The following is a 25,943-nucleotide window of genomic DNA, read 5'->3' as shown; positions in this document are numbered from 1 at the left end:
TTAAATTTTTCTCAGGTCCTTGCTTTTTTTATCTTTTCTATTGGTGTTAGGCTATCTTTAGTACCATTTCTATGACAGACTCTGTGCCTTGCAGCATTTCACGCATAATCCAGTATTATTGTACTAGAGCCCTTTTGTGATGGTGGTAAGATAAGATGCGGGGGCGGTGTTGTGTAATCATTCAATTAAATCTCAGTCTTTCATTTGGCCCATGTCTCTGTCCCATGACCTTCACAAGTTTCTCTGCTTATGTAGCTACTCCCCTTTCACCACTTCCCATGAAACAAAAAGTGGGGAAGAATATGAATAAGAAGAGTGCCCTTCCTCCACAGCTCTTGGAAAAGGCTCTGGTAAAATCTCTCACTCTGGACAGGAAGGCTTTTGTTAATGAGAAGGCTCTGGGTGTATTTCACAAGGATTACTCTCCTTCCCCTGCCCTCACAGGAGAGGATCTTTTTTGGTTCTTCAGTATGCAAACCGCATCAGGTTCCTGGAGTTAAAGACCATGAAAGGTTGGGAGCCCATCAAGGACTGTGACCTTTGGGAATCTCTCACTTGCAAGCTAGTTCACACTCAGCCTCCAGTAAGTCTTCAAAATTAAGTGTGCCTACCAGTTTATGGTTCCAGGGGCTTCTGTGTCTGATAAGCAGATCTCAGCTAAGACTCTCTCTGTGTCTGTTCTGTTTCTTTATCTCATTCTGAGTCCATATCTATATCTATGTGTGAGTATATTGGGAATCACAGGTTGTTATGGGATGTGTTATATGTTTTTGTTTTCCTATGGTATATTGTATGTAGCAAATACTCAGTAGATATTTTCTTAATATTTCAAAATTATAGAAACAGATATTTAGAAAAATTTATTTGAAGATGAAGCTTGCCTCTCTTCTCCGTTACCACTCCATCACATTAGAGCAGATGCACTTTTATGAATACTGACTCTGGATCACGTGGAGTATTCTACCACTTACTAGTTCTGTGATCTTGGTCAAGTTATTTAACTTCTTGGTATCTCTACTTATATGTATAATGAAAGCAAAAAGATTTCCTTGTTGAGAGGTTGGTCAGAAGTTAAATGAGTCTATGGGGCGCCTGGGTGGCTCAGTCGGTTAAGCGTCCAACTTCAGCTCAGGCCATGATCTCGCGGTTTGTGAGTTCGAGCCTCGCGTCGGGCTCTGTGCTGACAGCTCAGAGCCTGGAGCCTGCTTCGGATTCTGTGTCTCTCTCTCTCTCTGCCCCTCCCCAGCTCATGCTCTGTCTCTCTCTGTCTGTCAAAAATAAATAAACAAAAAAAAATTTAAAAAAAGTTAAATGAGTCTATATGAATATATAAAAGCATTTAGAACACTGACTCTCATGCATGTTATAAGGACTCAGTAAATGGTAACCATTAGCAGAAAGAACAATAGAATGACTCTTATTCAGTAAAATCTTTATGTCTTTGCGTGACGTAGAACATTGTTTATTATTTGGCTGCTGCCTTTCTTATTGGGCCTCATCAGCCATTACCCCTACAATATTAAACTTCTGATAACTCCTTAAGTGTGTTACATCTGTTCATTCTTTGTCTTTCCCAAATACACTGCTGCTGTAGCCTGGGATATGTTTTTCCTGTCTCCAGTTGGCAAAGTCCTACCCATCCATCCAGTCTCGACTTTAACACTGCCTTTCATAAAATAGAATCTTCCAGACAGCCTTAGTGGTTCTCTTCCGGAGTTTTTATTGCATGAGTACATGAATATCTAATAAATACTGATATATTACTATTATATGTTTTGTTTGTTTTTTAGGCAGTCAGAGTAGGGACTCTGTCTCTTCATTACTCTTACTGGCTTGGTGTTTAGCATATGGTTATTCAATAAATACTTATTGAATGAATGTAAATAAAATGACTCTGAAACAGGGTTCAGACACACGTTCTGTCAGGGCAAAGCACTGACTGCACATTACGACCCTTTCCTATCAACTCAATTCTTCCGTTAGCTGTGCTCCCATGATAGTAGGTCCATCACCTTCTATTCTTGTTAACTACTTTCCTGTCTGTCTTCCCCACTAGAATGACAGCTACATTAGGGCATCAGTTCAGGCTTTCTTATTTTTTAAGATGCTAAGGGAGGATTTTGTACAGCAATAACTGTTGAATAAATAAGTTTTTTCAGTGTTGCATGGTGGAAGAAAAGGCAAAAGAAGGAAGAATAAAAATTTGAAAGGATAAATGGCAACAGTGTGGTTTATATAAGTAATTATAAAGGAAAAACTTGATGGTTGAAGTAGGTTAAAGTAAGTAAAAAGTATGAGAATTTATATTTTTTGTTTCATTCTGTTGCTTAAAAATGTCAAAGATCCTCAACATTAAAAAGGGATTAAAGAGTGAATTTAAAGGGTCAAATAGATGGAAAACAATCTTTTGTCATACAAAATAATTTTTCTTCCTTTTGTCTCAGTAAAAACACTACAGTATTCCTATGAATATAGATCTTGATAATTATTGAAAGATGGGAATGAAAAAATGCAAAATTTAATATATTCTTTTTGTTCCATTTGATAACATAGTGGAATGTGATCTTCTGGATACATATTTTGCTCTGATAGCCTTAAAATCTAATCTCAGCTAAGTGCTTATATATCACTCATTTCAGAGGGAACTTGTAGAATTTCGTGAACAGTGTAGTGATGATAATGAATATGTGTTCTTCTGACAGGTGTAACAGAATACAGATAATCCTCTGTTCTTTTTTTTTTTTTTTTTTTTTAAGTACAATGTATGGCAGCCAGGAATAGTATTATCTTTTATAGAAATTATCATAATATTTATATATTTTACTTGAAGAATCAGCTTGACATATCAGTTTGATAGGATGGTGAGCAATATGAACAATTCCCTACTGAAAGTGATTAAATTGAATTTACACTAATGGCGATTATAGGAGAAGCAAGCTTTTCTTTTTATGCTTTTGCTATAGTTTTGCTGAAGTTCATTTTTTTCCTGTTTTTTTTAATTTTATTTTTTATTTTTTTAAATATACATCCAAATTAGTTAGTATGTAGTGCAACAGTGATTTCAGGGGTAGATCCCTTAGTGCTCCTTACCCATTTAGCCCATCCCCCTCCTACAACCCCTCCAGTAACCCTCAGTTTGTTCATTTATTTAAAAAAAATTTTTTTTAATGTTTATTAGAGAGACAGAGAGACAGAACAAGTGCTGAGGAGGGGCACAGTGAGGGGGAGACACAGAATCCGAAGCAGGCTCCAGGCTCTGAGCTGTCAGCACAGAACCCGACATGAGGCTCGAACTCACAAACTGGGAGATCATGACCTGAGCCGAAGTCCGAGGCTTAACCGACTGAGCCACCCAGGCGCCTCATGAAGTTCATTTGTGATCTTAGAAAGTAATAACTTCAAATTAACATAATCTCACTCAATTTGGAACAAATATTAAAATAACTACTGTATTAAATGTCTTATTTGAGAAATCTTTATTTAAGGGACTCCTAGGTGAGCATCCAACTTTGGCTCAAGTCATGATCTCATGGTTTGAGAGTTTGAGTGTCAGGCTCTCTGCTGTTTGCGGTGTAAAACCTCCCCCTCCCTCTCTCTCAGCCTCTCATCTTCTCATGTGCACACGTGCTCTCTCTCAAAAATAATTAAACATTTAAAAACTTTTAAAAGTTAATCTTTATTTAGAACTCTAAGGGCTTATTATTATTTTTTTTTTTTAATGTTTGCTTATTTTTGAGAGAGAGAGAGAGGAGGGAGAGAGAGAAAGTGAGCAGGCGAGGGGCAAAGAGAGAAGCTGACAGAGAATCTGAAGCAGGCTCCACACTGTCAGCGCAAAGCCCAATGTAGGACTTGAACTCATGAACCATGCAATAGATCGTGACCTGACCTGAACTTAGAAGTTCAACCAGCTAAGCCACCCAGGTGCCTCATGAGGAATTTTTAAAAATGTTATTGTAGGTATCCAAATATCTGTAAAATGAATGGATTTGTATTATTCTTATAAGCCACCAACATTGAAAATAGTCACTATCCCTGAAAGAAAAATATGTACCTGTCATATAAAACATTAAAGATAATGTGATTTATTTTAAGTGCCCCTTGTATAGGCACATAGTTTATAGTTTTCCTGCTCCTCTAACTTCGTTTGATCATTAATCTCGTTAGTCTAACAACAACCCAAACTACCTTTTCTACTCTATTTCTTGCTTATCCTTCAGGACCAAAGCTATCTGCTGGAAATAATGTCTTCTATGGGTATTTTCTGTACTTCCTATTACTTTCCTATCCATTGCCTATCCAGGACGTCTTATTTCATTGCTTGTTTAAAATTTTTTTTTTAATGTTTATTTATTTTTGAGACAGAGAGAGAGAGAGAGAGAGAGAATGAACAGGGGAGTGGCAGAATGAGAGGGAGACACAGAATCCGAAGCAGGCTCCAGGCTCCGAGCTGTCAGCACAGAGCCCAACGCGGGACTTGAACTCACAAACCGCAAGATCATGACCTGAGCCGAAGTCGGACGCTCAACTGACTGAGCCACCCAGGTTCCCCTCATTGCTTGTTTTTAAAAACAAAGAAATATTGGGGTGCCTGGGTGGCTCAGTCAGTTGAGCGTCTGACTTGGGCTCAGATCATGATCTCACAGTTCATAGGTTCCAGCCCCATGTCGGGTTCTGTGCTGACAGCTCAGAGCCTGGAGCCTGCTTTGGATTCTGTGTCTCCCTCTCTCTGCCTCTCCCCTGCCTCTCCCCTGCTCATGCTCTGTCTCAAAAATAAATAAACATAAAAAAACTGAAATATTAACATGGAAATCTATAGCCATTTACTTTGAAAAAGTAGTGTGAAATAATAGGACAGGTATGAATAGAATTGTATTTTGATCAACTAAAATTTTGCTTCCATCAGATACCAGGTATCTGAATATTGAAATCGTAAGATTCAATTATAATTCTCCTACTATCTTATTATTATTCTAACATTGGTAGCAGATTGAACCACGCCAAATACCAACCTGAGCTTGTCAAGTCATGCCAGGATTTCAAAGAGAAAGTGGACTTTCTGGAAAATACTTATTTCTGGATGAGGGAAAATGTAGTCTTAAACTGTCACCAGTATTTATATGGGTTTCCCAGTTTTATCAAAAGTGGTCATAAGTTATTTTTACTTCAGTTTTGAGCTTTGGTATTCTCTCTGTTTTGTCTTTTCTTCAAATTCTCTGAACTCAAAAGGTAAATTTTGCCTATGACATTCTAAGACATTTCAGAACAAGGAACAATTTGGTTGATAACAGTATTTTGAATCACAGAGTTCTTCATGTGGGTGTGTTACCAGAATACTATTTAAAATACTTGGAAAAGAATCATCTACTTCCATGACTTACCTTTGAACCAAAAAAAGTTCTAGTTAAGAAGAGAACCAAGTTTTTCTTTGCGTGCTTATGATGTGTTGCTGTGCTATGCTTTTTAAAATAGATTTTAGTTCACTTAATCCTTTTAAGATATTGAACAGTAGCTACTGCTGTTTCTATTACACAAACATCATAATAGCTAACATGTGTTGATCACTTACTATGTACCATGCACTGTTTTAAGAGCTTTGCGTGATCTGTCTCAGCTATAGACCTTATCAGGAGGTATCATTGTTAATCCTGCGAGGTACTGAATTTCTGGACACTTTAAACAACTTGTCCAAATAGCCCAGCTACTCAGGGATTACTCTTGAGGTGTTCACACTCAGATCTATGTGATTTCCAAGCCTGTATCCTTCTTTCTATGCCAGAACTTCTCTCTCTCTCTCTTTTTTTTTTTTAATTTTTTTAACGTTTATTTATTTTTAGACAGAGAGAGACAGAGCATGAACAGGGGAGGGTCAGAGAGAGGGAGACACGGAATCCGAAACAGGCTCCAGGCTCTGAGCTGTCAGCACAGAGCCCGACGCAGGGCTCGAACTCACGGACCGCGAGATCGTGACCTGAGCCGAAGTCGGCCGCTCAACCGACTGAGCCACCCAGGCACCCCACTCTCTCTCTCTTTTTAAGTAAGCTCCATGCCCAGTGTGGGGCTTGAACTCATCACCCCAAGGTCAGGAGTCAACATACTCTACCAACTGAGCCAGCCAGGCACCATTATATAACACATCTATGCTTATTTTAAAATAAAAATAGCATATATTTTCCCCCAACTCTTCAAAGTACCGTGTTTGTGTTTTCGTGACAAGGCACCCATACCCCCAAAGTGCACATGTATTCCATTTTGAACATTTGAGCAGGTCAGTGTGTTTCTTCCAAAGCCACCTCTGTGTGTGTGGCAGTTGTACAAAGAATGGTGTCAAGCTGAATACACTGCCCTCGTGTATACCTTTGCGTTGCTTTGTCAAAAATGCCCTTAGGACGGGGTGTGTCAAATCAGTCCCTCTTGGGTCTCGCAGATAAACTTGCCAACTCAAATGTTAACCTTCAGAATGTGATGAAGACAATTCAGGAGGTTGATGCTTAATGAGCTCTGTGCGGCCTTCATCACACATTTTTCCTACCCAAGTCAAGAGGGTCTGAGATGTTGACTGTGATAATTGAGCCTCGAGCCGAACTACTATTAAATTGTCTATCCGAAGGCAAAGAAATTCAGACGTTCTGTTCTCCATCTCCGTGTCACCTCTGTAGTCAAGTTTTCCTAGTAGTGGCCCATATTTTCTTGTGATTTTACACATTTTCTCTGACTGTAAGAAAGAAAGAGAATTTTATTTTGTAATAATGCCAAAACCCATGTGTGTATGTGTCAGCACACTGGACTGCTAGGACTTGGGAACGAGCCAGTTCGGCGATATGCTTGTCATGCGCATTTATACATACAAACTCGTTCTGCTGGTAATGTGCCAGCCTCTGACCATTTGCTGCGTGTGTGTGTGTGTGTGTGTGTGCATGTACGTGTATTTTCCCCTTTCCACCTAGTTTAAAGATTCCTGTAATCTTATATGTACTACCTCTGGCTACTTCACACTCTAGAAGTTCAAGTGAATGAGTGTTGCTTACTAAATGATGCTGTTTTCGTGATGTCATTTTTTGTAAGTCACAGAAAATTATTACTCAGGAGTTGGCTCAAGAATCGTTAGGCTGCCAGAAAGTAGATATTTGCTAAGTTTTGTTGTTGAATAACCTTATTTTACCATACAGATGTGTTCTGAGTTGGTTGATGTCAACTTAACCTTTGTAAGTTACAGGTCCTTTGATGGTAGAGTAAGGAGAAAATTCTCCATTAGGCTGACTTTCTAAATAATTTTCTTAATTCGGATCTTGTAAAGAGAACTTTTAAGCCACCAACACTTGGACTGAGCAGATAGTTGTCTTGGTGCCTGGCCAGCCTTCCCTCCATCTGTGAGCCAGCTGAAGTATGCCACCTCCTTTCTGAGACCTCCCCTGACTCACGCGGGCAGAATAGATGTTTTGGTTTCTGTTTTCTCCTTATGTACCGAGCATATGTCTAACAAGAGCCCTTTTAAGTATTATCTTGCAATTGATGAGGACCTGCTTCCAGAGTCACCACGGTATTACTCAGTTTCTAAAAGCAGGAGTGATCATTTATCTTCACGTTTCCAGTGCCTGGCACAATGCCAGGGATATGGTAGGCACTCTGTAAATACGTGATGAGGAAGGGATGGATGGGTGGACGGCTACTCTGTAGAGCTCATCTTTAAGCAGCATCATGATTCTTGGTGGTAAACTTTGGGACCAAGATTATAATATAATGACACAAACTTTGCAGCCAGATTGTCTCTGTTTGAACCCCAGCCCTGACAAATGTAGCTTTGCACCTTGGGCAAGGTACTTAACCTCTCTGTGCCTCAGTTTCCTATTTTATAAAACAGATAATAATAGTATCTCAGATGTAGTTTGGCAATACACAGAAAGTGCTTGGCATGGTGCCTGGCACATAGTGAGCCGCTCTGTAATGTTTCTGTTCTTATTGTATAACCTCTAAGAGTAGAATTGTTATGTGCTGAGACAACTGACTACTTGAAAAATGTGTTTTGGGAAGCAGAGATGAATGGAAACTTAATTATGCTTGACAAATAGCCCATGGTCTTGTGCTGTGGAAGGATATCTTTATTAATGCCCTCTTTGTTAGGAGTGCGTTGAGGGATGGATAGCTGAGGTCACAGTGAGACCTCACTGATGCTGCTAATGGAGCCTGGAAGTTTCATCTGGTGGGTCATGGCAGTGCTAGAAAAGCCATAGTTTGACTCTTCTAATTTAGGTGAACACTGTGAGAGGTAACCAAGAATGAGTTTAACTGCAGAATATTTCTCCACACCAGGAAGGGGGGTGCTTTTATTTTTATTCTGGAACAGTGGGCATAGACAGGGTAGTTTCAGGCAAACCAGAGTTCTTTACTCATACAGCATACACTTCCAATATACATGTGGCCTGGATGGTGTAGGAATCTTTCTAGTATATTCTACCTTTGAGAGGCATCTTTACCTTGAAAGTACTCTCAGATGAAGATAAATGGATCGTTTATCCCAACTCCATTGATTTTCATTGATTTAGTGCGTAAAATAAACTACAGTTGATTTAAGGTCTCAGCTGCTATCAACAATCTCAGTGTCAGCTCACTGGCTCTGGGGGAGAACGGTCTATAATACCTCTTCCCTGTCATAGATTGAAAAGTGGTGGAAGCAAAAGAGGATGGCTTGAATTAAGAATTTGGTGGTTCTTGGGGCACCTGGGCGGCTCAGTCGGTTAAGCGTCCAGCTCTTGGTTTTGGCTCAGGTCATGATCTCACGGTTCATGACAGCACAGATCCTGCTTGGGCTTCTCTCTCTCCCTCTCCCTCTTCTTCTTCCTGTCCCCCTCCCCCTTCCCCCTCCCCCTCCCCCTCTCCCTCCCCCTCCCACCCTCCTTCCCTCCCTTCCTCTCTCTGCCCCTTCCCTGTGCTCTCTCTCAAAATGAATAAATAAACTAAAAAAAAAAAAAAAAAAAAAAAAATTTAGCTGTCCTTTAATCTGAATTTTTAACCAATGATTACATTCCTGTGTCCAATTTCATTTTTTAAGTGGGGAACTGTAACCAATAGAGCTCTGTTAACCCAGGTGCTTTGACTGACTGACAACAGAGGGAAATGAACCTGTTTTGGTCAGCACCCCACTTAAATCATCCAAGAATTTTGCCTCTAAATAAATTAAATAACTCTGTATATCTTTTACTGCCGCAGCTTTATACAAAAAAAAAAAAGTATAAAATTAGGGAGTTATTTACATCTGGCTTTATCCTCTTGTGAGAGCATGTGGATTTGAGAGCCAGTGGCACCCTGCCAGTGACAAATGGAGGCACAGAGATTGCCTTCCCATCATCCGCTACCTTTTATGGTGTCGAGGGATTTCTTGCTCTCCTTTGTGACCCAGCTGCAAAGCAGCTGTTGTTGAGGCTCCTGCCTTTCCACTCTCACAGCGCAGCGTTCCTAACCATCCCCATGGGATTTAAGCTTCTGCAGCAAGTGTGTCTACTCAGCTGTGTGAGCCAAGGCCTGCTGGGGGGGTGTGGGAGGAGACCATCCGCAGAGCCGCTTCTCATGCTGTTGCTCAATAGTTTGGGATGGAGTGATCCGGCCAACTCATGAAACTGGTCATGACAAACAAGAAGCACTCACTGCACAAAGACCGCAGCTGACTGGTTGGACTGGTTGAGAATAGCTAACATTCAGGGGCTTTCCAGTTGCACGAATTCCCTAAATGGAGATCAAATCACATTGACCACTTTATCCATCCTAGTAGTTTCCTGCTGGAAACCATTTTTTTATGAACTTTTGGTGCCATCTTATGGACCACAGAATGCTAATAAAAATTGTGATTTCCCCCCTCTGGTATAATGGAGGTGTTGACAATAATGACAGTAGGGGTGACGTTTTGGGTATCACTCATGCCTCACTATATGATCAGATTTACCCCCTGGAGTCTGCGCCTTTGTGTGACTAAAGCAACAATCTCAATGAGAGTATGCATTTGAGAAATGGGTTTTTAGGGGCACCTGGGTGGATCAGTTGGTTAAGCATACAACTTTGGCTCAGGTCATGGTCTCACAGTTCAGGAGTTCGAGTTCTGCATTGGGTGAGCCCAAGCCTCACATCAGAATTCTCTTTCTCTCTCTGCCCTTCTCTCTCTGTCTCTTCCTCTCACTCTCAAAAGAAAATGTTTTTATTGTTTGCTTTTCCAAGACATTTAACATTTTTACGCATTTATGACCACCTACTATGTATCTGGCCCTTTGCTAAATGTTGATCAAACGATTCTCCTAAAGTGGTTTACAAGCAGAAGAGATGATAATTAGAATATTTAAGTTGAGTGTCACAACAAAAGTAGGAATCGATCGTTGTTAGAGCACCTGAAGGAAAAGACTCAGTTTAAAGAATTCTGGACAGATTTAATTTGACCAAGACCATAATGGGAAAGTTATCTAAGACATCTAAAAATTAATTGGGGTTATTTTCCCTTCTAATTTTCACTTGGAAACCAAGGGGAAAAAACCTAGGCCTTAATTTTTACGCCTCATTGTAACTTACGTTTTGATTTCTATGCTCTTTTTCAGAGCACTCAGCGTGTCTCCTCCCCTTCTGCTGACATTGTCCCTTCCCCTCTCCTTCACAGCCAGCCATTGACGGAGTTGTCTATAATTGTGGTATCCACTTCCTTACCCCCACCCCTCACACTTCCCCCAATTCCTTCTGGCTTCAAGACCTATTGTTTCACAGAAACACACCTTACTGAGGTTACCAGTAATCTTTGTGTCACTAAATCCAGTGGATGATTTTTCAGCATTTGACATAATTGACTATTTCTATTTTCTTGAATTACTGTTTTACCTTACCTTCAGTCAGCCCTTTGGGTTCAGCCTTATTAACCAACTGCATTCAAAACTAATCTTATTTCCTTATCCTAATGTTCTTCCATTATTTACAAGTTATTGTTATTTTGTTTTTTGTTTTTTTTGTTTTGTTTTTGTTTTGATTTCACAATCAGGATCCTAGAGGTCATCTTGTTATTACCTCCATCTCCCTCCATCGCCCTCTCTCTCCTATTCATCATGTAATTTTGTCTGTACTATCTAAATATCCCTCATGTCAGTCCAATAATCTTTATCTCCATTAGCAACCCCATCACTCTTTTGTAAAAGCCTGGACTAATCTGCCTCCATACCTTCTGTTCCCATTCCAACCCAGTAATCATGCTGCCCTCAGAGTGATATTTACAAAACAGATAATGACACATTGCTTCTTGGAACCTATCCAGTCAGGTGTGCTCTACTTTTCACATGACCCGCCTTTTATCCTTGTCTCCCTCGTCCAGGCTCTGCACAGTGGTTTTGTATTCCTGCCGCAGAGATTTTACCTTTGCTGTGTCTCTACTTTTTCTCCCCTTCAGCTAGTTAATCATATACCTCTTTCACATTTTTAGAGCAAAGAGCAATAAAGGAGCAATGTTCCTTTGAACACTTTTTCTGAGTATTTGGCTAGGTCAAATCACCTGTTCTCGATGATATTCCACACCCCTTGTTTTTCGTCGTGCTTATAACAACTGTTGTTTTGGAAGATTCACAAGGGCAAAGGTTATGTTTTTTCACTATTTTCATCACAATTCTTAACACAGTGATAGGTACATGATAGGTACCCAATACGTATTTGTTGAATTAAGAAAATCAATGAATAAATTTAAGGAATTGCTAAAAGTTCATTATTTTAATTGAAAACAGATATTTTTGGAAGTGCCTGAGTGGCTAAGTCGCTTAAGCATCCAACTTCAACTCAGGTCATGCTCCCATTGTTTGGGGGTTCAAGCCCTGCATTGGGCTCTGTGCTGATAGCTCAGAGCCTGGAAACTACTTCAGATTCTGTGTCTCTCTCTCTGTCTCTTGCCCCTCCCCTGCTTGTGCTCTCTCTCTCTTTGTCTCTTTCAAGAATGAATAAACATTAAAAAAAATTTTGGGAGTGCCTGGGTGGCTCAGTCGGTTAAGCGTCCGACTTTGGCTTAGGTTACAATGTCACAACTTGTGAGTTCCAGCCCAGCGTCGGGCTCTGTGCTGACAGCTCAGAGCCTGGAGCCCCTTCAGATTCTGTGTCTTTCTCTCTCTCTCTGCCCCTGCCCCACTCACACTCTGTCTCTCTCTGTCTCTCAAAAATAAATAAACCATAAAAAAAATTTACAAAAAAATTTAAAAAGAAATACTTTCTAAAAAAATTTTAAACACATTTTTTCTATTTTTGTGATTTAAAGGTAACCTACACACATTACTCTAAAGTCTAAAAATAGTCAGTTTTAATATTTAAAATGGTTCACATCATTTTAAAGTAAATTGGGAGTGCATGGGTGGCTCAGTTGTTGCGCATCCAACTTCGGCTCAGATCATGATCTGCCAGTTCGTGGGTTCGAGCCCCACGTCGGGCTCTGTGCTGACAGCTTGGAGCCTGGAGCCTACTTTGGATCCTGTGTCTCCCTCTCTCTCTGCTCTGCCCCGCTCATGCTCTGTCACTCTCTCCTTCAAAAATAAATAGACATTAAATTTTTTTTTAAATAAAGCAAATTGTTTGGATATATTTATCTGTAATGTAGTTATAAATTTGATTCAAACAAAATTTTTACTTCACCACAACTTCATCAGACATTTTAATAAAATATCTGAATATTATTTTCATCAACCAATACTATAGATGGAGAACAAATTATGGTAATATGTGGGTTTTAACTTGACATTGAGCTTAGTATAACAAGGCAGTGTAACAGACTAAGGAATTTGCCCAGATGGAGTTTAAGATGTGGCTGTATCCTATCAAATTAATTATCTCACACTGAAATGTTACTTCAGTGTGTGTGGATGACCTCTTTAAGCTTGAAGGGAAAATATGCAAGTGAACAGATGTAGAAAGGAAATGAAAACTTGTAACAGGAAATCTGAGTAAGCTAAACACCTTCAGTTATATAATATTTCAGAAATTAGCTATTTGTATTTGAACCTTAAAATCTAACTTTTTACTCATAATGTCAATGCTGTCAACAAATAGTTTAAATTTTTAAAATTATTTTAAGTATCTATGAAAAGCAAGTTAAAGTTATTTTAAAATATATACTTTTTCTTTTGTTGAAAGCATTGAAATCTAAAAGTTATTTTTCATTTTTGTCTTTTTTCTTTTCTCCTTCCTTCCTTCCTTCCTTCCTCCCTCCCTCCCTCCCTCCCTCCCTCCCTTCTTGACATTCTTTTAGGTTTTCTTCCTTTATTTATCATGCAGGGTACCAGGTATCTGTTTTTTTTTTTTTTTCCCTTCCTTGCCAATGCTTGGTCTGCGGCCTCCTATCTGCCCAGTCTTACCTAAATTAGTTCTCCGTACTCTTGCCCTAACACCTCAATCTAGTAGAACTTGATTACTCCACAGTGCATTCACTTTCCTAACAACACCTACCCTTTCCCATGTGAATAAGTCAACATGCATTCACTTACGTGCCAGAAGTCACACATGTGGAATAATCTTTGACTTCTGTTTTTAGGTTATACCCATACCCAATCTATCTTCTACGGATTCCAGAGCTAACCACATCTTATCACTTCCACTACTTTCACCCTAGTCTTTTTTTTTTTTAATGTTTATTAATTTTTGACAGAGAGCACATGCTCACATGCGAGTGGGGGAGGGGCAGAGAGTGAGGGAGACAGGGGATCTGAAGTGGATTCTGTGTTGACCACAGACAGCCCAAAGTGAGCTCAGACTCGTGAACTGAGAGATCATGACCTGTGCCAAAGTCTGACTCTTAACCGACCCTAATCTTTTTCACGGAGTATTAACCATCTAAGAAGTCTCCCAGTTTTCTCTTCTGTGCCTCCTACACTTTTCCACCCAAAATGTAAAGTGATTTTGTAAAAAGGTAAGTTGGATCACATTGTATCTTTATGTAAATTCTTCCATGGTTTTCCTTCCTAATCAAAAGAAATTCTGGCACTTGTTTTAGCATCACATACACTAAAATTGAACTGATACAGAAAGGAATAGCATGGACTCTGTGTAAGGATTACACACAAATTCGTAAAGGGTTCCATATTTTTTGAAGTTCTCAGAGTCTGATCGACTCTTTGCTGATTAACACCAAGGAAATGATATGAATCAAAGCAACATGTGGTATCCAGTATTGAAGCTGTGATTTTCACTACCAAAAAAGAAAAATTAATTCCAAACGACTCCTAGGCCCTACACAATCTGGTCCTTTGTGCCTCTCACACTCATTTCCTGTGATTCTTGGTGGAAAATTACCCCATTACTGCCATATTGGTTTTCTTTTTAAGTCCTAACTCTAAACATCCTAAATCTTTGCATGGTTCGCTTACTCCTTTACTTAGGTCACCTCTCAAATGTCACAAAGGTCTTTCTGGAACAATTTATCAAATATCATTCTACCCTTCTCCCATTTGTATATTGTTCTCTTCCCTTAGTATGTATTAATTTTCACCAAAGTACTTAAGAGTAACTGACAGTGTCACCTCCGGATGTGTAAAACTATCCATTCCATCACTAGAATATGAACTGCAGGAGGGCAGAAACTTTGTCTTGATTACCAAGACCTGTAACAGAACCTGTTTCATGGCAGTTCTATGAAGTGATATGTCACATCTCTGAATCTCTTACCCTTTTTTAGTAGGCTTATTTCTACTGTGTTCTCAAGACAATTGAGTTGGACAGGAACACATCACTACCTTTTAACAGTCTGCTCTAGATATGTACTTCTTTCCTCCTCAGTCTTGAAATACCAAGGGATGGGGTGCCTGGGTAGCTTAGTCAGTTAATCATCCAACTCTTGATCTCAGCTCAAGTCGTGATCTCAGGGTCGTGAGTTCAAGCCCCGCATTGGGCTCTGCACTGGGCATGAAGACTACTTTTAAAAAAATGTAATTAAGACATAAAGTACAATTTCCAACCTGCTTATTTCATTTAGCAATGGGTCATGGAGATCTATTATAGTTTACATAAGTTTTTGCAAAATTATTTTAATAGTTACATAGTATTTCATTGACCTTTGCTTAACCAAGTCCATGCTGATGGACATTGAGTTTGTATAAACTGTACTGCAATGAAAATGAATAGCTGCTTCTTGGCATTTATATTTTCTTAGAACCAATGCCTAGAAATAGAATTGTTTGGCCAAAGGTGCCGGGTGGCTCAGTCTGTTGAGTGTCTGACTCTTGATTTCAGTTCACATCATGACCTTCTCAGTTTGTGGGATCAAGTCCCGCCTTGGGCGCTGGGCTGTCAAATCCCTGACTGGGATTCTCTCCCTCCCTTTCTTTCTCTCTGCCCTCCCCAACTCATGTGCATTCATCCCCTCTCTTGCTCTCTCTCTCTCAAAATAAATAAACATTAAAAAAAAAAAAAAGAATTGTTTGGCCAAAGTATATCTATGATTTAAAAGCTTTTGATACATATCAAATTGCTCCCAAGGAAGGTATTACCACATTTTTATTATTTTTTTCTATGTGTTAAATGAGTACCTGTTTTTTATGAATCCACAGCAGTATTGAATTCTGTTATTTTGTGGAAACTTCATTGATAGTTGAATAATGACATCTCAGTGCATTAATTTGTATTTTTAGGTAAATTGAATATTGATTAAGTTGACCATGTTTTTATAGGGATTTTAGCCATTATTTTTTGGTATTTGCAAACTGCTTATTTGTGCTTATTATTCCTATAATATATATGACTTTCAGTCTAGAGACTCAGCTGTATGTGGACAATCCACTTCTTTATCTTACTTGAATGAAATTCAGTCCATTACAGTCTTTCATCCCACTTGGTCAGCCATTTAATTTCAGCTAGTTCCTGTGGCCTCTTCCCCTTCCAAAGGTTCATGTAAATCTGAGAGGCTCAATGCTGTTCAAAAAAGCTGGGAAAGAGACTGCCCTGTTCGAGTTGGCCTAAGTTGATACCTTTAACTTGAAGTCTGATGGCTCAGCAGTAGAACTTGGGATTTGGTTTCAGGGAAGTTTGCTCAGTTTGGGAGTTTTTGTTCTGGGATCCAGCCTTGCCTAGGCAAACCACAGATCATCCTTCCCTGTGGAGTTCTTGCCATGCACTCCATATGCTGCCCCTAAACATTGTGGGGCACTCCCTGTCACTGCTAGCTTCCCTCAGTGTCATTTGACATAATTTTTCAATGAGCTTAGGCCTTATACAAAATATTCCAAGTGTATTCATGCAACTTCTGCTTTGGGATGTTTAGGAAAAGAGGTCACTAAAGGCCTGGCATTTATAGAAAGGGGGACTTGGAGGACAATTTAGGGAGGGAAAACATAAACTAGTATCAGTAAGCTACTCAGCCACATTCATTTTTCTGTCTTATTCTATTGTATTTTAAAGCTTTTCAGAAGAAATATTATTCCATCCCTAAAAAAAATGTCATGGTCAAATTTTAGGTGTCTGATATTTTGATGGGGGAAATATTATAGTAGTATGGAGATGAAATATTTCTTCATGAAAGTTACCACGTCCCCTGTCCTGTTACTTTGCTTCTAACTAAAGTTAGCTCTGGTTGATAATATATAATGACCTGGAGGGATATGAGAATTAAATGGTTTGATATAAATCATCTTCATTTGTAAAAGTTATTTGAAGTGCTAGTCATTTTTAAATGATTTTTTTTTTTGTATTTTGAGGAGGAAACACTTTTATTTCCTAAAGACACTTCATGTATAAACACTGTGGTGTTAAAATAGAACATCAAATAATTCTCTTTCCATTTGTAAATGATGGTCTTCACAAATTAACCCTTCAAGAGTATCTTTTTAGTTACTTTTTGCACTCATCAAACCACCATCCATGTTTAAACAACACGTTTACCAAGCTACACAAGCTTTTGGGCCTGTTTTAGGACTTCCCTTTCTTAGGTATTGTCCATATAGGTTGACAATTGAATGTGAAATGAAGATGTGAATTTCATTGGTTGTGAAAAATGACCAGCATTCACAATTATCAAACATCTTCAAAGAGTAAACACTAAAATGTATGGAAATGGCTGCTAGATACACAACTGCAGGAAGCTTCCATACTGAACTTACAGCAGCCTTTCAAGAAGAAACAGGGACACTAGAGGGAAATTGTCTGGTTTGTTTTTTGTGTTATTCCAACTGGTATTCTTATGAACACTGAAGACACAGATAGTCCCTGGTTACAATATAAATATTTGGTTGAAATTGGGCTTGTTCTAAGGAACTGTTTTTATGGTTTCATAGACAATAGTTCATGTTAAGTTTCCAGATGTGAAATGGAAAAATTACTGGTTTGTGCACAACTCTGTACTTTAGTGACAATGTGTGAACATGTGAACTAAATAACTAAGGGGTAACTATAAGCTGTTAAGTTACATAAAGACAATAGTGAAAGCCTGTTAATTTATTGACTGGTTATTATATTTATCATATATTTGGATGACTATTGAAGGACAGGTGAAGTCTTATGGGAATAATTTGTTCATAGAACAAGGTTAATAACACTGATTATATTCATATATAAATATATTTCTATATATTTAAATATATTTTTATATTAAATATAAAATAATATATTTTATAAAACTATTTTATATATTAAATAGGTTTTCTATTAAATATATATTTATATTTATAATGCGATGCAATAATGCCAAGTCTTGATGTTTTCTGGTATCATTCAGTAAAATAGTTCTGAGCTAGGGATCAGGACACACTTTATGGGGGGTGGTTGATATTGATATAATCGCTAATTTATTACTAAAAATATATATACAAAATTTGTGGCACGGTTTCCTTTTAAACTAAAATAATTCAAGCTAAAGCCATGATAGTATAATTCTCTCTTATACTAGTATTCCTGCATGCTCTAGTGGGAGTTAAGAATGTTCGAGGTAGGGTATGTATGTATATAAAAATATTTATGTATTTTCATATTTGTATGTTTTGTAGTTGGGAAAAGTATTAATCAGCCATCAGAAGAGGTGCTGCTTGCCTGGTACACCCTCTTGGGTGGGCACCTGCTTCTAAACAGTGGTGGTAGCATCCAGTTTAATTAGAAAACAAAATAAGGTGAAAATGAATGCCATACTGTATATAATCCCACAAAGGCTATATAAACTTTACTAAATATTTATCTAACATGTATACATTTTATTGCTGCCAGTCAGAAGAGGACCTGACAAGGCCTAGTCCTGACTGAGAATGATTTTTCCATGAGTTTAGATAATATTATCTGTGTGTATGTTAATACTCAGTATAATGTTACAAATAATATACTAATGTAAATCTAATGTAAGTATACTGACAGTCCAAAGCCCTAATTCCGGGATACAGGTGCAGCCCTTGTCCAGGAAAATGTCTGTTCTCTCTTTTTATCCTGCTTGCGCTCTCCTGGTCCCATAGCCTTCGTGCTGCTCAAGGTCCAACTGGTTACTTCTCAGCACCGGCACTAACTGCAAAGTGCCTAACCTAATCTAGGACTATTCCAAGTGCTGATGTTAAAATAAGAAAGAATATTTACCAAGAATTCTGTTAGCTCTGCTTTATGTCCTTGACTTCCTAATCTTCTGCATTGTCAGTTGCTCTTTTTTTTCAATATACTGGGTTTTTGCTGTTTTAACTGACTTTTATGTATGACTGAGTGGTCATGTCCAAACTCTAACTACTTACCTAGAATTACAATTTTGCAAAAATTAAATGTCCACTTTCCAACCACTTTATATATGATAGGACTTGGTCCAGTATCCCAGGGTTTAAGTTGTATAACTAGCACAGTAGTAATAACTCTTTTAAAAATAATCATATCATCATAATTAAAAGAAGAGCAAATTACTGGCCATTGGAGCCATCACAGAAAGCTTTATAGAAAAGTGACTTCATTCAAGTCTTGAAGCATAAAATGCATATGAGCAAGCAAAAAAATAAGCAACATTATAGACTGGAAGAAATAATTGAGGGAAGACGTGAGGAAATTGGCCTGATAAGGTATAAGAATTTATCTACGAAGACTTGAGCTACATTATGGAAGATTTCGGACATTAAACTGATTATTAAATAGAATGAATGGAAAGTAGGAGCTATTAACATATTTTTGAGCAGGAGCTCCTGGGTGGCTCAGTCGGTTGAGCATCCAACTTGTGATTTCAGCTCAGGTCATAATCCCAGGGCCATGGGATCAAGCCCAGTGTTGGGCTTTGTGCTGAGCGTGGAGCCTGCTTATTAAGGTTTTTTTTTTTTAAGGTTTTTTTTTTAATTAAGGTTTTTATTTAAAATTATTATTTTAAATAAAATAAAGTATTTTGAGCATGATAGTTTCTATCATGACATGAAATTCTGAAAAGCATTTTTGAATTTTGGTAATTAGGAACAAGATAATGGTAGTGAAACTGGAAGGAAGAATTCTTTTGAAACGATAGAAGGACGAAAAATCAAAGAATGTCAGAGCTTTATATGTCAGATCTGAAGCTAGTTATTTCCATATGACCTATGATTATTTTTTTTTTAGCAACCCTCCAAAATTGATTGGTATTACATTTACTTTCCCAAATGAGGAAGAAGAGATGTGATGTTACAAAAGATACTCAAAGTCACACAGTTAAGTAAGTAGAACCAGCAAGATTCAAACCCAGGCTTGTTGTCTCTGGGCCAGCTTTCAATGAGAATTGGAGAAATTGTTTGCCCACAGTGCTCTGTGACTAATCTGCCTGCTGATGGGGTTATGTGTTCAGTGTGTGCCTCTTGCAACTAAGACTTGAGGCCAAGCACTCTGTGTTGTTCACAATTATACCCCCATTACTTAGAACTGTGCAAAGCAAACAGTAGGCCTTCCGTAAATCATTTTTAACCAACAAAAACAAAGGAACAAGCACATAAACAAGTCACAGAGATGGTGGTAGAAACTAAGCCTCTCAACTCACATTTCCCTTATTTGTCACAGCTGACCACAGTCCCTTTTACTTGGTTTTCAGAACCACCACACGTGTTCAAACATCGGCCAATATACAAAATGAGTAATGGTGCTTGATGTGAGGAGTTTGTACAACCAGTGGCTACTCCACAATGCTTGCTTATAGAAAATGCTGACAAAATCTAAAAGCACGAAGAAAAACATGCTGAGAAATAACTTTTTCTTCTTATCCACTTTCTTAACTGCCACCCTTCCAAAACAATAATAGTTGAAAGAAATAAATTGGATTCGACATAATATTCCCTCCAAGGCACCATGATTTCTTCCCAAGACCTAGTAATGTATGTGTATGGCTGACTTTTGCATTTGCTTGACTCTTGATTTTATATACTCTCATGAGGATTTAACTTTCTTCCTCATTATTTGGCACTTGACTAAATAAATAGTGATCAAAGCAGAAAGATAGGTTTTTGCATGATGGTTTGGTACTCCCCCTAGAAAGAATGTTCTGGCCTTCAGTGTGTTTATTTTGCATCTAGGAGATGTTGGGACTCATTGCCTTTAATAACTTGGTCCACTGAGCAACTAGAGACCATTGTCTTTTGAGATCTGATGCATGTTTTTAACGCTATATAATATTTTTTTGCCAATGGACTACATACAAGGATTTTATAACCCCATTTACTGTGACATTGATAAATGAGCCAGTTTCTTCTCTATCCTGAAAAACTTAAGTGGAAGAAAGTTCACAGATCCTTTCTATCTTTGCATATAACATTTGTACAGACCCTTTACTGATGATAGTTTTTATTTTGTGTCTTTTATTATCTTTTTCAAATTCTTAGTACATCATTTTCTAATGGTTTAAAGGCTGACCTTGTGTTTCTGAGACTGTGTATATAATAAACATATTCTTTGACATTCAGAACTCTGCCATCTATTGCATACTATATGTTCATGTATATATGTATATTTAAAAAATAGTCAACATTTATTACAAACTTATACCTAAGTACTATAATAACAACTTTACATATATCATCTCAGATAACTCACTAATCATATGAAACAGATTTGACTGTTACCTTCTTTTTTAAAACAGTATACTTTATTTTTAGAGCAGTTTTAGGTTGATAAAAAAAAATTTGAGGGTTACCTGGGTGGCTCAGTCAGTTAAGCGTCTGGCTTTTCATATCATCAGCTCGTCATGATCTCGCTGTCCGTGGGATTGAGCCTGCTTGGGATTCTGTCTCTCTCCTCTCCTCTCTCTCTCTCTCTCTGCCACTCCCCTCTTCTCTCTCTCTCAAAATACTAAATAAACATAAAAAAAATTGAGCCAAACATGCAGAGTTCCCATATACTCCCTTACCCTCCTACCACCCTACAATTATCAAGTTGCATTAGTGTTGCACATTTGTTACTATTGACGAGCAAATACTGGTGCATTATCATTAAAGTCACAGCTTACATTCGGGTTCACTCTTCATATTATGTATTCTGTGGGTTTTGACAAATATATAATGACATGTATCCACTATTACTGTGTCTTACAGAATAGCTTCATGGCCCTAAAAATTCCCTGTGCTCCACCTATCTTCGTATAATAGAGAACATTACAGCTAAGAGATGAAATAATTTACTCAGGGTCACATGGCTACACACATGGGGGAGCTGTTCTCCCTGCCTAGAATCTATGATCTGAACTAATACATTATACTGCCTGATTCACTAGAGTTATGTGATTATTTTAAGGAATCCTAGCTTTGTAAGATTCTTGCCAAGTCTTACTTACTTCATGGAAGTATGCTGTGTGTGGGGAGCATTTTGCCTATACTTTCCTTTTTTTCCTTTGAAGTTAAAATGTCGTGAGAAATATTGCAGGGAATAAACTTTTCAATTATTAGATATTTGGTGAGAGTTGTGAGTTAAAGAGAAGTTATGACTGGAGTAGCAATGGAGATGTCAGATGTCTGTTGTCTATAGCAGAAGCTGTATGTAGGCTGCATCCTCCTGGCTAGGGCAATGGGTGAATAAAGGATGTAGCGACAGTGAATTTAAAAAATTTTTAATATTTATTTATTTCTGAGACAGAGAGAGACAGAGCATGAGTGGGGGAGGGGCAGAGAGAGAGGGAGACACAGAATCCAAAACAGGCTCCAGGCTCCAAACTGTCAGCACAGAGCCTGAGGTGGGGCTCGAACTCACAAACCATACGATTATGACCTGAGCCGAAGTTGGTCGCTCAACCGACTGAGCCACCCAGGCGCCCCACGGCAGTGAATTTTTTAAGTGAGTGAAATGAACACTTTTTTTTTTTTTTAAATGGGTGAATGAAAAAAAAAAAAAAAAAAAATTAAAAAAAAAAAAGGGGCGCCTGGGTGGCGCAGTCGGTTAAGCGTCCGACTTCAGCCAGGTCACGATCTCGCGGTCCGTGAGTTCGAGCCCCGCGTCGGGCTCTGGGCTGATGGCTCGGAGCCTGGAGCCTGTTTCTGATTCTGTGTCTCCCTCTCTCTCTGCCCCTCCCCCGTTCATGCTCTGTCTCTCTCTGTCCCAAAAATAAATAAACGTTGAAAAAAAAAAAAAATTTAAAATGGGTGAATGAGCAAAGTTGAATGGAATGGAGGGTATTAGATTAATTACATACCTTTACCTTCAGATGACGTATCTCTCTAATAGTGGTTTAAAAAATATATCTGAAGAAAGAAAACAACATTATCTGAAGTTCATGTGGTAGATAGTGTGTGTATAAGTTAGAAGGAACAGGGAGATAAGATCATTTCTCTTTTTTTTTTTTTTTTTAATTTTTTTTTTTTTTCAACGTTTATTTATTTTTGGGACAGAGAGAGACAGAGCATGAACGGGGGAGGGGCAGAGAGAGAGGGAGACACAGAATCGGAAACAGGCTCCAGGCTCCGGGCCATCAGCCCAGAGCCTGACGTGGGGCTCGAACTCACAGACCGCGAGATCGTGACCTGGCTGAAGTCGGACGCTTAACCGACTGCGCCACCCAGGCGCCCCAAGATCATTTCTCTTTACTCTCAGTGCCTGTTGCCATTCTCAGTCAGCATGGATCTTCATTCCAACCTTGCAGGACAAAAGAGACTTGCTCCAGGAAAATTTTTCTCGGGGCTCTTCTCCTACCTGGAGCCACCCCTTTGTATTACTCTGTAGGCAATTTGGGTTCAGAGGCTATAATATAAGAAGGTAAAGAATATATAGTTTAGGATCTGCCGGGATGGATATTGTTTCATGAAAAGTTGGTTGATTGCTTATAAGCTTTCCCCCTGTTTTTTTGCTTATTTTCTTCTAGGCATGATGGTAATGTTTACTAAAATTAAAACTATAGCTAGGAAGAAGAGTTGGCCTTAGATTAAATCCTGGTGTAGGAGTATTTTAGTGCTGAATGACATCAGCAAAGATAAGCAGTAGTTGCTTGAGAGGCAACAAACTGTGACCTAGTTTCTTTATATGTAAAGTAAGCCATTAGGATAAAATCATCTCAAAAGCTAAAATGCCCAAGATTCTTTACAAGGAAGAAGAACTGAAGAGGAAACAAATCGAAAGAAAATAAAATAGAAAATGAAAATGATGTTTTCCACCATTCCTTAAAATTATCTCATCCTTTTGGTTTTCATGAAACCATTTTTTCACTTTTTTCTCTTGCCTTCCTGGCCTCTTCTCTGATCTCTTTGATCAACTCTCTCACTATCTTTTCTTCTCATCTTGGTGTTTCCCAAGATTCTGACTTCAGTCTTCTCTCTTGGCGTATTCTCCTTATCATCCTTGTTTAGATAAAAACAAAACACTTTTTTTGTGTGTGTGGTGATTACCAAGTAGACATCAATCTACTTACTTCATTTGGGCCCAGGAGGTAAAGAATCCTTCATGATCTACTGCTGAATCATCCATTTTCTCTGTTTTTCAAGGGTCGTAAGAGTGAGGCTGAAAAGTTCTTCTTGAAGGCTATTGAGCTGGATCCCACCAAAGGAAACTGTTACATGCATTATGGTGAGTGGTTGATAGTTTTTTTCCATGTCCTCCCCACCTCCCCATTTACTGTTAATGTTGATATGAGATTTAGGATTTGCTGGCAAAGAACATTTTGAGAGGGCATAGACTTCATTGCTACAGATTGAGCCTCATGGTGTAGTCCTAGTTTTTCATTCAAAGCAGGCATGTTATAGAGGGCTATGCATTATATTTTCCATTAATAATTTTCGTAGGACTTCAATGGGGAGAGGCATTTTCACACTTGTTTCTTTCAAGTCCAGTGTGAAGGGTAAATAAGGTCTCATCAGGAAAGCATCTTGCTCCTTGCCTGATGCATGGTATATAACCAGAATATTAGCTCTCTTATATTTGTGAATGATAATATATTGTTCCTTGAGTATATCATTTTGAAGTTTCAGAGGTTTAAATTTTGACCGCAAAATCTTGCTTTCTTGCTTTCTGGAAAATATAAGTGTACCCCAGCCTCTAGATACCTGAGATTTGGGTCAAGGATAAACCATAAATGGTATAAAAGATGTCTTTCTCATGCAGTTCAGTCTTTGCCTTAATCAGTACAGAATGGACTTATATAACAACTCTGTCACACTCCACTCTATCATTAGGAGTGAGTCATGTGTTAAGTGAGGTGAAGTATATAGCTGGTTTGGTGTTGGGTAAGATGTACTTATTTCTACCAGATTTGTAGTTGGAATGGCTTTCAAGGAACCGAAAGACATTCACTTTTGCTGATCCTTTGGGGGAAAAAATGATTTTTTAACCACTCTTGCCTTTGATGTGTTATTATCAAGTAGTAAGCTGAAAGATGGGTGGTGATTAAATCTTGAGGAAAAAAACCCTAATATCCTTCTTCTTAAAGTTAATTCTTTCTTCCATTTTACAAATAGTAAAAATAAATCAGTGACAGGCTCTGAGTGTAGAAAAATGGAAATAATAGAATGGAGGATACACTTAACCAACCACAAGTCCATTTGCTTATTTACATTTTGCATATATGTTTATAAACTTAGGGTCGTGATGCTTTATCTTACCAGCATAACACAGCATGTAATTCCACATGGGTTATTGCATAACCACTCCTGATTTTGTTTCACGATGCAGTGTTATTGCCATGTTAAGTTGGCAGTCAACTAATTTAAGTTTGCTGCAGAATATATTTTATTTTTACAGGATTTCTCATATGAAGTATTTTAAATTAGACTTTCTCATGCATACTATTTTGGGTACCCCTACTGTGCATTAAAGTAGGTCCATGATTATTTTCCCTGAGTGCTAAAGAATCTCTTCTTATTGCAACTTTTGAAGCAGAATTTTTTCCCCTATCTTGCTCTCTGCATTTCCTTTACCTCAAACTAATTCTACTTAACCTTCTAATCTTATTTCTATAATTTTGTTACATGCTTTAGATATTTCACAATCAATTCCTTTAAATTTCGTATTGGCTTCATTTGAATTGCAAGGGGAAAAAATCATTGTTGTGTTCATTTTAAGAGTTTGCCCCCTTATTATTCTGACTTGTCTGTCTTTACCTATTTCTCTTTTTAATTTATTATTGTTTTTATATTACATCCTCCTGAATTTTTTTTTTGTTTGTTTGTTTGTTTGTTTTCAGTATTGGTAGTAGGGAGTAGTTCTCCTATGAGAAGATTTTGGATTTAGTTTTAACAGAGAATATAACAAATTCCTTATTGTCTAGGTTACATGAAAGACAGTGATGATAACACACATCTGTAAATTATGTATTAAAACTGATTCTTCTTAGCACTCCTGGATTATTTAAAAAATTTTAGCACACATACATTGTTAGAAGTACATGTATTTTCTTTTTTTTTTTTAATTTTTTTTTTTTTTAAACATTTATTTATTTTTGGGACAGAGAGAGACAGAGCATGAACGGGGGAGGGGCAGAGAGAGAGGGAGACACAGAATCGGAAACAGGCTCCAGGCTCTGAGCCATCAGCCCAGATCCCGACGCGGGGCTCGAACTCACGGACCGCGAGATCGTGACCTGGCTGAAG

The 25,943-nt window shown here is 38.2% G+C and overlaps 1 protein-coding gene and 1 non-coding gene across 3 annotated transcripts in view; both read left to right on the top strand.

The window, feature by feature from the left end:
* TMTC2 (transmembrane O-mannosyltransferase targeting cadherins 2) overlaps positions 1–25,943 on the top strand; it is a 404,595-nt gene that overhangs the window by 286,966 nt on the left and 91,686 nt on the right. For both annotated transcript variants that reach the window (XM_086712717.1, XM_025926374.2), the window contains exon 9: positions 23,844–23,925. In XM_086712717.1, coding sequence (XP_086568843.1) covers positions 23,844–23,925 — 82 coding nt within the window. The remainder of the gene's footprint in view (positions 1–23,843; positions 23,926–25,943) is intronic.
* LOC112864008 (U6 spliceosomal RNA) lies at positions 13,973–14,075 on the top strand. Its single transcript, XR_003223939.1, has one exon. It is a non-coding gene; the product is annotated as a U6 spliceosomal RNA (small nuclear RNA).

Source organism: Puma concolor, chromosome B4 (assembly GCF_028749965.1).
Source record: "Puma concolor isolate L17-30 chromosome B4, mPumCon1.1.hap2, whole genome shotgun sequence".
In the NCBI taxonomy this organism is placed as follows: Eukaryota; Metazoa; Chordata; class Mammalia; order Carnivora; family Felidae; genus Puma; species Puma concolor.
The sequence above is the reverse complement of the archived record's forward strand: the minus strand, read 5'-3'. Positions and strand labels throughout refer to the sequence as shown.